Source organism: Tetrahymena thermophila, assembly GCF_000189635.1.
Source record: "Tetrahymena thermophila SB210 genomic scaffold scf_8254811, whole genome shotgun sequence".
Classification (NCBI taxonomy): Eukaryota; Ciliophora; class Oligohymenophorea; order Hymenostomatida; family Tetrahymenidae; genus Tetrahymena; species Tetrahymena thermophila.
Window position 1 is genome coordinate 14,306 of NW_002476567.1, and position 17,833 is coordinate 32,138.

General features: G+C 25.5%; 3 protein-coding genes across 3 annotated transcripts; 2 read left to right on the forward strand and 1 right to left on the reverse strand. All coding sequences in view use genetic code 6, as the record gives it.

Annotated features, from left to right (window-relative positions):
* Positions 1-288: 288 nt before the first annotated feature.
* TTHERM_00071100 (WD domain, G-beta repeat protein) lies at positions 289-7,389 on the reverse strand (the record flags this gene model as incomplete). Its single annotated transcript, XM_001007848.1, has 11 exons — positions 289-1,945; positions 2,122-3,467; positions 3,546-4,196; positions 4,297-4,656; positions 4,703-4,942; positions 4,996-5,294; positions 5,354-5,621; positions 5,794-5,974; positions 6,034-6,410; positions 6,508-6,819; positions 6,892-7,389. 11 exons carry the CDS (start codon positions 7,387-7,389, stop codon positions 289-291), a joined length of 6,189 nt encoding a protein of 2,062 aa, XP_001007848.1.
* An 804-nt stretch (positions 7,390-8,193) lies between these two features.
* TTHERM_00071090 (kinesin motor catalytic domain protein) lies at positions 8,194-12,326 on the forward strand (the record flags this gene model as incomplete). The annotated part of the gene is made up of 12 exons (XM_001007847.2): positions 8,194-8,427; positions 8,616-8,901; positions 9,140-9,172; positions 9,286-9,419; positions 9,476-9,535; positions 9,595-9,771; positions 9,824-10,192; positions 10,274-10,923; positions 11,084-11,168; positions 11,235-11,320; positions 11,376-11,885; positions 11,945-12,326. 12 exons carry the CDS (start codon positions 8,194-8,196, stop codon positions 12,324-12,326), a joined length of 3,006 nt encoding a protein of 1,001 aa, XP_001007847.2.
* An 882-nt stretch (positions 12,327-13,208) lies between these two features.
* TTHERM_00071070 (nucleoporin, putative) lies at positions 13,209-17,805 on the forward strand (the record flags this gene model as incomplete). The annotated part of the gene is made up of 5 exons (XM_001007845.3): positions 13,209-13,563; positions 14,097-14,330; positions 14,732-14,902; positions 14,954-15,691; positions 15,875-17,805. The coding sequence occupies exons 1-5, from the start codon at positions 13,320-13,322 to the stop codon at positions 17,803-17,805; spliced, it is 3,318 nt and encodes a 1,105-aa protein (XP_001007845.2). The 5' UTR covers positions 13,209-13,319.
* Between the last annotated feature and the right edge of the window lie 28 nt (positions 17,806-17,833).

The following is a 17,833-nucleotide window of genomic DNA, read 5'->3' on the forward strand; positions in this document are numbered from 1 at the left end:
CCACTAAATGTATTTTTGATAATTCCTTTGCAAACATTTTTTAAGAAATATTTGATAAATAAATAGTATAATTTAATAGAATTATTACTAAAAATTTATATAAAAAGAATATTTCCTTAAATTTTATTAATTAATTAATAACTAAATTATTAATATTATTGCTTACTAACTTGAATAGTATATAATTTTATAATATAAACTGTATTTAAGACAGTCATTTTATAGTGAGTGCAAAGTACAAGATAGATTGTTTAAATTTTAATATATTAACTTACTACTTTTTTATGCTCATTTATAGAAAAATTGTTACTATTTTTCTTGATTTTATTTTATTTGTAAATTAAAGGGATTGCTATTCACATAACCATTAATTCCTTTTTTATAACGATGTGATAACAAAGGATAGATTTAACTACCACTGTTTGATTCGTCTGTCTATTAAATATTATGATTTTAAGCAAAATTTACTGAATTATTTTCCTTTAAAAGTTATTACGATTTAAGCAATTAACTACTGTTTCCTATTTCTTTGTGGTGATTAATCCTTGATTTACTTAATTTTTTGTTTAGATTTTTTACAACATCCTAGAAACACTTTTTTGAAGTCTTGCTAAAATTAGTTTGTTTAGAATTATTAAAGAGAGATGAATCAATAGTAGACTCAATGTCTTAACCAAAACCATTAGCATTGCTTGAGCTATTACCTCTTTGAGTTAGACTCATAAAATTTTACTTTTTATCTGAATTTATCAAAGCACTTGATTTTAAGCTATTATTCAAATTACTTTAAGATAAATTTAAATTTGGTATATAAGGCTTTGAAATTTTGGTTTTTAAATTCTATTGACTTTACTCAGATTTTTGCTGTTAAGTTTGATCTTCCTACGTTTTTGTTAGTTAGACATAGCTTTACTGTTAAACAAAAGTTGATTCAAATTTATCTTTAAATTTACGTCTGTCATCCTCATTTTCAATTTGATTAAGGAAAAAGTTCTTTACTTAAGTTTTTGTTAACGAATTAGACTACTTAATATAATTATCTTGCAACTATGAACTCATCAGTGACTTTTCTTAGGCATATTCAAGGAATTCTTTAGGACAGTTGTTAGTGAAAGGATCTATTTAAGCCATGCTGCCTACTTAATTTTGTATAGACTATTTGTAGCTTTGTGTTGTTATGTATTTTTCTATTGTTGATTAATGGTTTTGTGGGGGTGATATACTATTCCTCTAAGTTTGAGATTACTTTTTACCTTAATTCTCAAACAATTTAAACTTCATCCCATGATTTCTCTCCAACTAATTTATCATTATGAGGTATTCACCTCCAGTCTAAAAATGATCTGTTGTTGATTAAGGTACTTTTTTGTTAAAATTAAAGATTTCTTTAGCTTCTTTTTTCAAAGTAAAATCATCTTTGTTTTAATTGATATTTTAATATCTGTTGCTTTACTATGAATTTAACTAGTTGGAACTTTGGAGTGGTTGTTTTTCGTACATATTTAGTTGTTTAGTTAAATTTTCTTAAGACTATGATTTAATTTTTTTATTGTTCTACTTGTAATATTATGATGTATAATATAACTACTAAGAACCTGGTAGTAGCTCTAATTAACTATTTCTTGCTTTTAAAACATTAGTTTAAAATGTGGCATATCCAGTTGAATTTTCAATCTATTAATTGCTTGAGTTAAACTTAACATTTGATTTTTATTTTTGGTCAAAAACATCTTAACCAGAAGGTAATGGAGAATTTTAGTTTTCGCTTAATTTATTGCTACTAATTTAGACAGTTAGCTGTCCTTATTTATTTTTATCATTTTTTTCTTTATTACTCAACTAATCTCCACTATCTATTATTAATACGGCTGGAGATGTAACAAATATGCCTTATTAATCTCCCACTTAATTTATTACTTATCTATTTGGTGAAACTGAATAAATCCTATTTTTTTAAATTATTTTAATTATTAAATAAATAAAATTTATATTATGTTTGGGCCTAAAAAAAATTATTTTTAACAAAATCCATATTTTTCAAATTAATTTCATAAATCTTTAAAATAAAAAATTTTTGTTAGGTAAAACCCACTGTTTAATTAAGGCCTTAGAAATATTTACTTTGAAAATGATTGCTGATTAGCTGAATTTTATCTGGTTCTTTAGTTGGTAGATTGTGATATCATTTGATTAGGTAGGTTTGCTAAGTTATTTCTACTAGAACTCTAAGGATTTTAAATTTAAATTTATGGTAAATTATGCATTTATGCTTCTTGTAAATGTTTTTATTGTAGGATTGAGTCTAACTTCTTTTCAAGAAAGAAAATTTAAGGATCTTTGTCTAAATAGTAAGCTTCATTGAATTTTTCAAGAACTTTTTTTCTATAATCTGGGTGAAAAAACGCTGATATAAATTTTTGTTCTTTATTTTTTTCTTCTTAACTTAAATACTGCTAGTACTCATCTGATCTCCTTAATTTTGTTCCTAAAAAGGAGTTACCTTAGTTTTTTGAATTTTCTATTCTCTTTATTTCTTGCAACTATTGCAAAGAGGGGCCTACTAATTCTTTTTAATATAAATGCTTTACTTTATTAAAAAGTAAGTCACGAGGAGTATACTCATCTTTCATTAATTTTATTATTTTTCTGCTATCTTCGACCTTTTCTTCTTCTTCCTCATTAATATTTAAATTGCTTTTTTATAAAGCAAGGTGAGATGATGCTGATCTTAATTTTTATTGCATTTCATCATTATTTTTCTTGGTATTATTTTTTTAAGGACTTTGTTTTTTGGTTTTTATATTTTTACTTTCTTGCAGATTTTATTGATTTAATATTTGTATTTAGGCTTCTTTTTACTCAATAAAATTTATTAAATTTTTGATGTTAAACTTTTAGAACAAAGAGAAGTCCATCTTATTCTTAAATTTTTCTTTGACTGCTTCAATTGATTGGATAGCAAACAACATTTTATTTCTATAAATAAGATCAAAATCAACTTTTAATTCCCATTTAATTGGAAGAGGATGCAATATGTTGAATGCTGCAATAAGCGTAATTTTTCCAAAAAATCCCCAAATCTTAATATAATTATCTGAACCGCAAGTTATTATATTTTCATTTTAATAGCTATGAATTTTTATAAACTCTAAGCTAGTCAATTATGATTTGTGTCCTTGAATAAGATCTATCATATTTTTACTTTAATTAAAATAAGGATCAAAAGGTCTTTCACTATCATCTTAATTTAAAATTAATCCTCTCACTTGTGAAATTTTGAGAACTGACTATTAAAATTTAAAGATAGCACTCGATCTATTCATATTATTTAGCACAATAATATCTTTAATTATGTTATTTTTGTTTTATTTGAAACATTAAATCTTATGGTTAGATAATGCATTTGTATAGTTTTCAAAATTCTATCTAAATGCATTATAATTCATTTTATTCTTGCAATGAGGCACCTTTATTAAACAAAAAAAACATGAATTAATTTAAATGAAAAATTTTTATTTAATCTCATTTAATATAATAAATATTACTAATTTTATGCCAGATTTCTTGAAGAGAGAAGAAATATCGTACTTTCTTATTTCTCCATTGTTAACACCTATAATTAAGGTACAAGATTCTGGAATAGCATTTTTATTTTTATCATCAAGTTTATCAAAGTTTATTTTACTTTCTTAATCCATACATAAATCAAAAATAATTTTGTTGGCGTATATGTTTGATTCTTTTTTAGTTTCTTTGTCAATACTTTTAGATTTATTTATTATTTTATTTGCTAATCCTAAATCAAACAAATCTTTATCATCTCCTTCTATTTTTACTTCATTTTCATTGTACAAATCAGTAATATCTATTTTTTTTTTTGAAATATCCTCCAATCCTTTGTTAATATTTGACTTTTTTAGGTCAGTTTGCTACAATAGTTTTTTTACATTTTTGATTTCATTTGGATTTATTTTACTTTCTCTACGCTATTGAATTTTATTATCTTTGATTTACGTTGTAGATACTTGGTTACCTTGAGAAACTAGTTCAGTCATAGTTATTTATGCTAAGTTAATAGGTTTATTACTATTATTTTGTTAAGGCTTTCCTTTTTATTTAATTTATTCTTCTTGAATTTATATTTTTTTCTTTTCCATCTTAAGCTATCTTGATTCCTTCTCTTACAATTAAAACGCCTTTTTTAACATTTTAAAAAAATTTTAATGATGTTATAGTTGTCAAAAAATTATAAAATAAAAAAGGATCTTTTGAGTGTTTATATATTTTAATTTTTACTCTTTTGACTTCATTGGCTACTAATTTTTTTAAGGCTTCACCTCTTAGAATTAGTGATTTAATAATGTTAATGTTAGCAATAATCTCTAGATCTAGATTATCATCAACTAATGTGAATTTTATAAAGTATATATAACCCTTTGTTGTTGCAATTATCATTATGCTGTATCCATTTATTATAGAAAGAGCAGTCGGTTCTTAATCTTATTCTAGTTCAAAAGAGGCCATCAGTCTACCAAACTCATAACTCCATATGAGTAATGTGTTATCATGAGAAGCAGTTAAAAATATATTGTGGTAAACACTGATTTCAACTAATGTTATTTCTTATCCATAGTGGCTATTGAGCACTTCTCTGTACTATTTTTAACAAATTGTTGAATAGGAAAATTAAAATTAAAGTTACCTTTTAGGATTACAACTTAGGGTTGATTTTTTATATCAAAATAGAGCTATCAGAAGAAGTTGTGATAAGTAATTTATTTAAGTAATCCATTTTTAAACCTGTTATTTCATTCGTATGAGCTGATATTTCTGAAAGTAACTCACCATTTTTTAGGTCGTGTATCCTCAACATACCTTTCTAAGTAGATACTAATATCTTTTGGCAAGAATCTAAAATTTAGAAGTTTGTAATATGATCTTCCTTTTTTAGTATAAAATAAATTGATTTAAAAATACATACAAAAAAATATTTACTTAGTTTTCGCTTAAGCTTGCAATAATCTTCTTAATCTTTCCATTTAAAATATCGAAGAACCTAACATCTCTTGTTGTACACACAATCAGTTCTTACTTTTTGATGTTTAAAAAAGTTCCAAGTGGCTAATATCCTTCTGCTAAAATTTATAAGCTATTCTATGCTTTTGCTTTCTTCTTAATTTCCATCTTTTGCTAAATATCTATATCAAATTCAAAAGAAGTAACACGCGAGCTCTAAAAAAATACTCTATCCATGGTGGCATGTATTTACTTAATAGGATTTCTTAAATCTATGTCTGTTTTTTTATTAATTTATTAAATATCATTGATTAAGTTTTACAATTTATATTAATACCTATGCTTTGAATGCAATTTGTAGTTCTTATATCCCATATTTTTACATTATATTTATCATCTGAGCTTACAATCATAGGTGTTCCTTCAATACCTTTAAATGCTGTTACAATTGACATATGACCTTAGAGCTCACCTACCTTATTAGCATCATTATAAGTAGGATGAAACTCATAAATGCAAATTTAATTATCATATCCTCCTGTCAAAATAACTTAGTAGGTCTAAAAATAGCTCATAATATTTAAGTGTGCATGGCTTACATTAATCTATTAATTTTTAAATTGCAAAATTATTCAAGAAAAAATAAATAAAATGAAATAATTTTGAATAAATTTATTTCTAATTTAATAAACAAATTTGAATTTATTATTTATAATTTTATTTAAATAATTTTGAAAAGAAATATCAAAATAAGATAATTTTATTTTATAATTTAACCTAGAACAAAAGCTTTTAGCCTAAGAAATCCCATATAGAAACATAATTATCACTAGAACCGATAGCAACAACTTTGAGATATTCAATTTCTAAGACAGCTATTATTCCTTTTTAGAACAATTAGGATGTAATTGAACTCGTTACTTCTTCTTTTTCAAGGTTCCAAAAATTAATTGATTTGCTAATCAAATATAAATTGAATAAAAACTAATTTATAAATTTGAAATAAAAATAGAATACTTGTTATCACTAGTAATCCATTTGTCTATGCAAGATATGTACCAAATTTTTGACTGTTCTTCAAGGATACTTTCGCCGATGTTAAAGGATTTTTCAAATTAAAAATTATCATTAGAATCCCAAAAGGCTAAAAAGTTATCTCTAAAAACACTTCCTATTCTCATTTACTTTTCAGACCAAAAAAAATCAATGCAAACTTGACCTCTTAGATGTTGACTTGTTGGCCTAAATTTAAAATCCATTTTACAGTTACCATCATATACAATAAAGGTATCACTATATTAATCTGATACAATTACTTTTTTAAGCTCATAAGCATATATGCTTTTCATAATTAAATTATTATTATGATGAACGCTATCTATATGAATTTTATCCTGTTTTTTATGTAATCATACATTTAATATTTGCATTCATTTAAATAAAAGTTAATATATAAAACATTTAAGCTCTTTAAAAATAAATAATTATTACTTTATTTAATCTGTATATTGACTCATTCGAGTCACGAAATATTACTGGTGCATTTATGTCAATTTCTCTAATTGTTCTTTAAGTTGTTGAATTGCCAAATTTTTTAGGAATGGGTAAAGATTTTGTAGGGATTTTGATACCTTGAGGTAAAATCTATTCATTAAAAGGATGGTGCTCACATAAAAAGAGTGTTATATCTGGTAACTTAATGTAATTTTTAGACTGCTTTATCACTTTCTCTTCAATTTAAAATTTACGAGAGTCTGTTTTTTCTACTTAAGTAACAGCTTCGAAAAAATCAATTATAGCATTCTATTTATTAATTTTTAAAAGTTCTTTAATGAATTAAATATACATTATAATTAGCTTAGGTAAAAGAATTACAATTAAGTATAGAGATTCATAAGAAGGAGTGTCGACTAATTTGACTATGATAAAAATAAAATCAACCAAATTCACTCCCTTAGTTATTTATCCATTTTCTAAAACAAATTTTTCATAGGTCATCTCAAAACTTATTAAATCTCTTTATAAAACTTATCGTATATATTCAATATTGTATTTCTTTTAAAGTAAATATCCATTGCTATCAGTTGCTTTAACTATGCTTTGTAGCAAATCTCGAGCTAACTCTTATTTAGATCCGAAAGACATTTAACTCATTAACTTGTTGTTTACATTTTAAAATAATTTTAATTTTTGTATATTGTTATGATCAAAATCCTAGCTTTATTGATGCAAATCTTCCTCATTTATTGAATTATATTGTTAAGAATCAACTTAATTATCAGCTTGCTAAACAACTAAATTCGTTTTATGATCAACAAGAATAGACTGTTTTCTCTTTTCTTAAAGCAATTTGAGGGATTGCTATTCTAACATTTAAAGCCTCTGCTATTCGTAGATCTGTACACAAAAAAATAAACTTTACTATAAAAGCCAGTGAATATTAAACTTTTTTGTTAAAGTTATATGGAAAAGATATTAACTTGTATAACAATAAGAATAATAATAAAAATTGCTTATTTTAAGAATAATCCTTCAATAATTAGTATCTATAACAGATAAAAACTCAATAATAAAATTGTAAAATTAAAATAGAATCAATTAATTTCAGTAGAAATTTAAAAGTGTTTAATTTGCATTTTCATTTTTAAAGTAATTAATTAAAAATGTTAATAATTAATTTAATAACTGAAAATAATTAAATTCTATTTTAAAATATTTATAAAATAAATTTCTTCATAGAATATAAATTGAAAAATATATTCACAATAGATTTAAATCTTTAAAATAATTACCAGTAATAAAAAGATTACCTTACTTCAATTTTACTTAATGATTTGAATTTTAAATTGCATTAATATTAATCAAATAGAAACCAAATAATTTCTAACGTAAATTAACATCTATTTACATAAACGTAAGAAAGAAGCCATGTTTGATCGTCATAAGTTATTTATTAAATAGCTGGATCAAAAGGTTTTAAAACAATATTTTTGTAATTTGTTGTAAAAAATGAAGAGTTTTCATGATAAAAGTTATTTATAAAAAAGTTGAGTATTTAATTAATAAAAAAGTTTGTATTAAGAATAAATAATTTACTAATCAAACAAACATATATAAAATAGCTTAATCTCTCATTAAAATTATTAAATTTGTAAGTAATCAAGAATATTATTAGAAATGGCATAGTAAAGAGGTACAGGAGCAAATAATAATTATAAAATATTTTCTCGAATAAGACCAATAGAGTATTAATCTAAAATGATAGAATGCGGTGGGGACAATTCTATCAGTATCCGCGACCCATCATCAAAACAAAAGGAGAAATAAGCATTTCAATTCAATGGTGTTTTTGATAGCAACACTAATTAAGAAACAATTTGGGCTCATGTTTGCGAACCTTGCATTTAAAAAGTAATTCAAAATTTAGATGTTAAAATGGAGTGATTGAATTAATTAGAAAATTAGTTAGTTTAGAAAGGAAAAAAATATCATTTCATTTAAAACATTTAGTAAATTATAATTCCTTTATTTCAAATGAAAGTTTCATAAAATATTATCAAAAGTAGGAATATTAATAATTCATCAATTAAAAATTAAAGGTTATAGAAGGACACAATAGCTGTATTTTAAGTTATGGATAAACAGGTAGTGGCAAAAGTTTTACTATATTTGGCGAGGATGAGAGATTTTCTATCAATTAAGGCAATTTATTTATGGACGGCAGAAAGGATAGAAGAGGTTTAGTACCAAGGACAGTAGAGCATCTTTTTAGAAAAGCATAAGAATTAGAAGATATTCGAGAATTTGTAATAACTTGTTCTATGACAGAAATATATTTAGACTAAGTAAGAGATTTAGGCAAAGCTTATTTTTAAAATTAGCAAGGTAAGTAATTGATTAATTAATACATTTTTTATGCCATTTACTTACTTAATTTGAAAGAGAAAGGAAAGCACTCTTTAAATTGATTTATTTTGAGATAGAAAGATAAATAGATATATTATTACATCTAAAAAATTTTCAAATCAAAAACACTCAAATAATATTAAATAGAAATATATTATAATAGATTTATTTATTTATTATTATTTCTTATTTATTAAACACATTTCAATTATAAAAGAGTCAAATAGAGGCAAGACCGTTCTCAGTGCAAGTAATTAAAGAATCTTTAATATGATATACAATACAAATTTGATCTAAATTTTATCAAATATTTAAAAAGAGTAATGTAATATATTTTATTTTTATTAAATAATAAATACATAGCTGCTTTAACTTCTAATTTTGAAAACGAAAATCTAACAATTTATGAAAATACAAATGGATAGATTGTCATAAAAGATTTAACTCTTATTCATATAAAGCAAATGAGTGAACTTTATGAAATGATATCAGCTGCAGTAATTAAAAGTTTATTGTGATATTTATGCTTATCTAATTTTTTAAAATTAAATAGTATTAATTAAGAGAAAAATTTGATACAAAAAGCAACTAAATATGGGCAAGAGCACACACAGTATGATAAACAAATACATTTAGTATTGCTCAAAATTAATTTCATTTATTTTTAAATAGATATTTACAATAAATGTGGTTCAAAAAGATAAAGAAAATGAAAACATTCCATTTATGAATTCTACAATTCAATTTGTAGATTTGGCTGGCAGTGAACGCATAGCCAAGAGCTTAACAGAAGGACATAAATTTTAGGAAGCTATTTTGATAAATACTTCTCTAACAGCATTAGGAAAAGTAATTTAAAAAGAAAATGAATTCTAATCTTTATGCTTATTTTGTTTAATAGTGCCTGCAAAATATAGCAAGATCAAATAAATCAATCCCTTATCGAGAATCAAGAATGACAAGAGTTCTTTAAAATTGTATGGGAATTAGTTGCTACGTTACATTAATTGTAAATTTAAATCCAAGTGAATCCAACTACGAAGAATCTTTATCGTCTCTATAATTTGCAGAAAGAACAAAAATAACTTAAAGCAAACAAAGTGTGACAGTAAATTCAGGAGGTCTTACTCCAGGAGCTGCAAGCAATGGAGGAAACTAAGAAGAATTTATGATGCAAAATATTGGAAATTTTGCAGGAAATGATAAACTAATAAAGTCTTTAAAAGACCAAATTAAAGATCTTGAGACTAAAATAGATTTTATCTAGAGAGTAATCAATCAATCAATCAATTTATCAGAAATGATTTCATTCAATCACATTTTATAAAATTATTTCATGAATAAAATTTAGGAAAATAAATCAAAGATGACAGAAGTTTAGAATATTCTAGGATTAGAAGTAGATTTAGATAAAATTTTATCTCGTTCTTCATAAAAAGATTTACAATAGTTTAAAATGTAAAGAGAAGCTGTAGCAAAATTAGAAAATATTTAAAAACAAAATAAAGATTTGGAAGAAGAAATTTAATAGCTGCATAAACACATTGAGAATATACAAAGGGAAGAAGCATTGAAGTAAGAAAGGCAATCATGCTAAATCATAGAACTTAGAAGCTAAGTTAGTAAGCTTAAAGAACAACTGAGTAAGGATAAAATGAATAGTGATGAAGAAATAAGGAAAATATAATAAGAAAGAGAGTTGGAAATTAAGTAAATGATAGAAAAATCTAATTAATTGCTTGAAGAAAAGGCTTCCATGATTTTAAATTTACCAAACAACTTGCAGAATAAAACAAATGAAAATTAAAAAGTGAGTGAAATTAAAAGAAATACCAGAACAGAAGTGGAAAAGGAATTTAAATCATAGATAGACAACCTGAAAAATGAATACACTAGATTGTATGATAACATGAAGACATAATATGAATTTCACTTGAAATAGAAAAATGAAGAAATAGAAAAATATTTAGATTAAATGAAAAAATACAAACAAAAGAAAAAGTAACAAACGACAATATAAAATTCTTCTACAAATTTATCCATCCATCCAGCAAAATCATAGATTTTTGCAAATTTTTAGAGCAAGATTTTTATAAAATTTTAGATTTATCTTTTTCAATCAATTTTTATTTATGATTAATTATTTTTATATTTAAATAAGGTCTGAGTCTGAACTATTAAGAAAAGAAATTTTAGAGCTTTATGATATTTGGTTTTAATAAAATAAAATAATATAAAAAATAGAAGTAAAAAAATTTCATCATTTTGTTATTTATTCATTTGTATATTTTATTTTTATTAAAAAAATTAAGATTGGTCATTACAGTGGAGGCAAAAAATCATTTAACATACCCTCAAGGGATAAACCAAATCAGCCAAATAGAACTTCATTTTAATTGTAAGTTATATTATTAGCAAACACCTACTTAATATAATGTTTAATTAAATAAAAGATTGTTTAAGTTGCTCGATTAAAGACTTTTAAAATCATCTGACAAGCTAAATAAAAGCTTTTAGAATAATAATAGTCTTTTGTAAACGAATGGAAGTAATGTAAATGTAACTTTTGGTGGCTTTGGAGGAACTAAGACAGAAAACTTTGAGGCTACAGATTTAAATACTAAAAAATTAGCCATGTCATAATATGGCTCAGTAAGTATTGTGGATCCAAAAAAATAAGCAGCATCTCTAGCATCGAAAACCTTTTAGTCAACTCTTCTAGCATCATAAGCTTTCAAATCTAGCTTAAACCCTAATTTTAATAGCAGTATAATAAACTAAGATAAATCGATAGTGAATAAAGATTAGCAGTAAGAAGGGTTGTCAACAAATAAATCTGTAAAAGATTTTAAAATTATCACAGATGTAAATGTTGATCTTTCTGTTAATCTTGCTAAAATAAAAACAAAAGAAGAATTTCCTTAACTTAAAGTATATGCAGAAAGACTTAAAGATTCTTTACAGTAAAATAAATTAATTTTAACAAAATCATAAAAGTATTAAAATTTTATATTAATCTTAGTGCTGCTTTGATGAGAGAAAAGGATCTTAAAGAAAGAGTTTAGGAATTTGAAAAGATAAATAATAACATAGATATTAAAGCTTTAATAAATGAGAGAGACGAGTATAAACAATTGTACATGCAAGAAATGAGAAAAAATAATTCAATGTCCAGAGGCTCAACTAGCTTCATGGAATCGACTTAAAGAAGATTTTTTGTAACAGGAGTTCCAAATTAACCAGCTAATGCAACTCACTCTAATGGATTTTTCAAATAAGTAAATGGTGCAATTAATATAGAACAATATAACTCCACTAATAATTTGAGTAGACCTTAAACAAATTAAGGTCTAATGAGGTACAATAAATCCTAAGACAGATAGCTAGTACCCCTATTTAAATGATTGATGTTAAAATATAAAAAATAGTAAAATAAAATTGAAAAATATGATTAGTTAGTTAGTTAATTAATTTGTAAAAAGTAAATTAAATTTTGAAATATTGGCTATTTATTTTTATAAAAATTGTTTTTTTGCATTTATTTTGCAAAATAAGTGAATTCAAATAGCTTGTGAATACATAATTAATGAATGAATGATCTTTTAAATAGATTAAATGAATAATTATTGCAATATTAATATTTATTTTTATATACTATTGTATTTTGTTATAATTAATTAATTATATTATCAATCTTATTATTTTAATCATAGCAAAAACTATTTAAAATCATTTATATTTTTAACAAAATTAACTATTTTCAAACCCAGCTTATGAATTTCAACATTAATTTTAACAAAGATTAACTAAATTAATAAAATATTGCTATTAAAATTCATAATTAATCAAAGATTTAAACATTTCCTTTATGTTATTGAAAATTTTATATAAAATTATTATTCTAATTTAAGCATACTAAATTTTAATAAAAGCATTTTTTATTGTAGACAGCTTTTTTGTATTATAAGATTAACATAGACTGTTTGAATCAAAGAATCCAAATATTATAAGATCCAATAAAAATTTTGCATTCAAATTGAGAGTCTACTATTAATTAAGCAATTTATTTAAAGGAGACGTCTATATCTAAAATTTTATTCAAATTTTGCAAATATATCTATATATCTATATTTTTAATGTGAAGTCTTTCTATTTATGCAAAAATGTATATATGTATGTATGTATTAAACAAAGTAAATAATGTTGCCAAATTTAAGAAGTAAGATACTAACTAAAACAAATGAAATCATTCATCCATTTTATCTTAAACAAAATAAACATAATAAAATTAATAGCCCAGAAAAAAATTATAAAAAGAGGTTTCTATTAACTTTATAAAGCAATTTATAATAATAAATTAATATAAGATATAATAAAACTAAAAAATTTACTAATAAATGTTCGGTAATACAGGAGGAGGTGGACTATTTGGAAATACTTAGACTTAACAAACCGGAGGAGGACTTTTCGGTTAACCTTAATAAACCTAATTCGGTTAAACTGGTGCCACCGGTGGTGGTCTCTTTGGTGGTGCTACCAACACCTTTGGAGGTGGTGGCGGCGGAGGTTTATTTGGTGGAAATAATAATCAATAAACCAACCCTACAGCTGGTGGTGGAATATTTGGTTAAGGTACCACTGGTAATAAATTTAAAAAACATATTAAAATAAAAATTAAGCAAATATTTAGGAATAGAATTTAAATAAAAACAAGAATTGCATTTATGATATGAATCAAGCAAGTTTAAAAATGACATTTTTAATTAATAGTCAATTTGTAAATTTTGATAGCAAATAAATGATTTTGATTTTTTAGATAATTTGAAAAATATGAATGTTGTATAGGCACATTTAAAACGAATGCCTTTTTATGAATTTAAAATAAAAGGGAAAATAAGCTAAATAGTTTGTAAAAAAATTTTAGCATTTAATTTTAAACTATTTTAAAAAATGTGTTTTTGAGTTTTTAATCTAGTGAAATACTTATTAGAAAATTTGATATTATATTTACTTAATAAAAATAATCAATAAAGTGGCTTTAAACAAGCTTTTTATTCATATTTTTATTTATTAAAAAGTAATTTAATGATATATTCTACTCTACCTAATAAAACTTGCTTTATTTTATATTATTTAGATAAGCAAAAATTTATATTATTTTATATTTAAATTAGGTCTTGGAGGAGCACCTGCTCAAACAGGAGGTGGTTTATTTGGAGCACCATAAAATAATCAATAAGGAGGTGGATTATTTGGAGGTGGAACAACTACTGGAGGTGGCATGTTTGGAAATCAGGCTAATACTCAAACAGGTGGTGGTGGTCTATTTGGTGGACCATCATAACCTACAACCTAACCACCTGCATTTAGTCTCAACAACCCAACAACTGGAGGAGGCGGATTATTTGGTAAATATATATTTAAATTTAAAATTAATTTAATATGAATATAAAATATTTATTTGTTTATGTTGATTAACAACTTGAATTGGCTGTCATCATTAGAAACCCATTTCAATTTAAGATGATAATTTTATTGTAGACGTACTTTGGTTATTTACGAATAACCTGTCTACACTAAGTTTTCAAATTAAAAGCAGATCAAGTATATAAATATCCGCTCTTTTTTCAAAAATATAAAAAATATATTCAAGATAAGAATTTAATAATTAGAATAATAAGAAACTCACTATTGATTAATAAAATAAACAAACAAATAAATAAACAAATATTAACTTTACTGCTAATTTTATTAAAATTTGACGACAATATTACTATGAATTAATATATGTATAATTAAAATAAATTAGGCTAACCTGCAAATACTATGGGTGGTAACAATGGAGGATTGTTTGGTGGCTAAACAAATTCTTTTGGAGCAAATAATAATATGCTTGGAAATAATAATAGACCATAAGGTGCTGGAATTTTTGGAGGAGCTACTACTACTGCTCCTACTGGAAATACAGGAATGTTTGGAGGTAAATTATTTATAATTTTTTATTTAAATTAACAAATTTTTATATATTAAGGTATTGGAGCAAACAATGGTGGTGGAGGCTTATTCGGCATGAATAACACTAATACTAATCCCACAGGTGGTTTTGGTGCTACTAATCCTACCGCTGGAGGTGGAGGCTTATTTGGAGGCGGTGCTACTACTACTGGTGGTGGTGGATTATTCGGAGGTGGTAATACTTAAGGTGGAGGCTTACTAGGAACTGCTAATACAACTGCTGGTGGTCTTCTTGGTGGAGGATTTAATATGAATAATAATACAGGTGGTATTTTAGGATAAACTAATAATTAATTTGGACTTGGTAGCTTTGGAACTAATAATAATGCAGCAGCTGCACCCTTTTAACCTAAAGCCTCAGCAAATGGTGTTCTCACTAAGCCTAATGAAAAGAATTTATGCTATGCTATTTCAAATGGAACTGATTTTTGTATATTTGAATTAGCTTTGACATAAAGAAAACTAGTTAAGGCTGGATAACTAAAACCTGGAGCTCAATAAGCTGGTGGTATGTTTGGTCAGCCTGCTTAAGGAGGTAATGGTCTTTTTGGTGGCGGTGGTGCTGCTACTACAACTCCATTTGGTGGTGCATAAAATGGTAATCTATTTGGAGGATAAAACACTCAAGCATAAGGAGGTGGTCTATTTGGTGCTCCAGTAAACAATGCTGCCACAGGAGCAGGTGGCGGATTATTTGGAGCAAAACCTGCAGCAACTACTACAGGAGGAGGACTGTTTGGATAAATGCCTGCATGTAACTCAATTAATTTATATATAATATCATATTTAAAAAAATTAATTTGATTGATTTATTTAAAATAAATTATCAATAATTTTGGAGAAATTTTTTTTAATTTTTTTTATATAAACATTTCTCATTTGGAAAATTTATATTTTAAGTATTATTTTTAACATATTTTATTACTTTAATTATTAGAGACAGGAGGTTTCCTTGGTAATACTGCTACTTAACCTGCCGGAGGTGGTTTATTTGGAGGTGCTACAACAACTTAGGCTCCAGGTGGTGGTGGTGGTGGTGGACTCTTCGGAGGTAATACTACTGCGGCTACTACTGGAGGTGGTTTATTTGGAGGAAATACTTAAACTGGAGGAGCTACAGGAGGATTATTTGGAGGATAACAACCTAATAACTAAGGAGGTTTATTCTTGAATACTGGAAATGCTAATAATGCTAATACTGGAGGTGGACTATTTGGTGGAGCTACTACTACACCTGCTACTGGTGGTGGCTTGTTTGGAGGTTCTACTAATACCTAACCTGGATTGGCTACAGGTGGCGGTCTATTTGGTAATAATTAAGGTGCTTCTTAACCTGCAGCTTAAGGTGGTCTATTTGGAGGTGCTGCCCCCTAACAAAATAGTTTATTTGGAGGAGCTACTGCTGGAGGATAAACCGGTGGCTTATTTGGAGGAGCTACAGGAGCCACTCAACAATAAGGAGGTGGCTTATTTGGCTAAACAGCTTCTAATCCTACTTAAGGAGGAGGTCTATTTGGAGCAGCAAATCCAGGTTTAGGAGGAGCTGCAGCAGGCACATAAGTAGCTTAACCTGGACTCAATGGATTCTAATCACTAATTTAACTATTAGAATAAACATAGAATTAAAATAATGATAAATTTGCTTTAGATGACGACACTGAATAAAATTGGGTCTATGGAAAGTTAAGAGATGGCTATTAAGGGGGTAGTTTAGGCTACTTCTAAGGTGGAGATAGCTACTCATAATCTGGCAATAAATTTATCTAGCTTGAATAATAGAGTTTATATGGATATTAAAAAAAGAAATAAGCTTACAATTAATTCAAGAACTTAGCTCATCGTGATGAAAAGGAAAAGAAAGACGAAATGAAAAAACTTCTCTCGTCTTTCTCTTCCTCCTTTGTAGGAATAGGTTCAGAGTAAAAAAAATAAGTTAATTTATCATCTTAAAGTTAAGCTTTACCAACTCGTCTACAACAACGTAAACTATCAGGTTCCTCTGAAATTTCTCATGTCAGTGAAAAGTTAAAATAGATAGAAAAAAGTGATCTTTGCATCGATTTCATTAAATCTAGAACAAGCAATCGTATCAGAATACCTGTTAAACCTCGTTATACTTTTGGAGATGTCAAACAAAAAATACTTAATGAATTAATTAACGACAATGAAATAAATGTAAGAAACTTCCGTCTTCAAGCTCGTCTGAAAGGGCCTAATAAAGCCCCAAAACCATTACGTGATACTGATCCTGTATTCTAAAATAAAAATTTACCTTTTGAAAATATTGACTATATTGAATTAGTTGAAAGATCAGGTAATATATCTAGTTTGAATGCCACTCTAAATAACAACAATAACTCGTTTGTGCTAAATAATATTCCAAATGATGAAATAGATGATAGAAATTCTCTTTAAAATAACTCTAGACCTATTGATTAAAAACCTTTACTTAAAGCTAGATCTCAACGTATAAATTTACCATTTAGATTCTCATCCATGCCTTCAGTTGACGAAATGGAGAAGTTTACTGAATAGCAGTTATCCTAGGTTGAAAACTTTGTTTTAGAAAATGAATATGCTAGAATAGTATTTTAGGAGCCTGTTAATTTATATAACTTAGATCTATCTCAGTTAATATTCGAAGAATCTAGGATTTCTTTAGAGTAAGTTCCTGAAAGTGATCGTTTAAATAAAAAATGCATAATTGAATTCAAAAAATTCGGTTTGAAACAGCTTAACTCAGGTAAATCAAAAGAAGAAGTTAAAACATAGGTTGAAAGGCTAGTCAAAAAGAAAAATTTACAATTAGTTAAGCCATATGATGTAGATAATACTAAATTGGTTTATATACAAGATAAATTTTATTGAATATAAAAATTAATTGTATTAATATTGT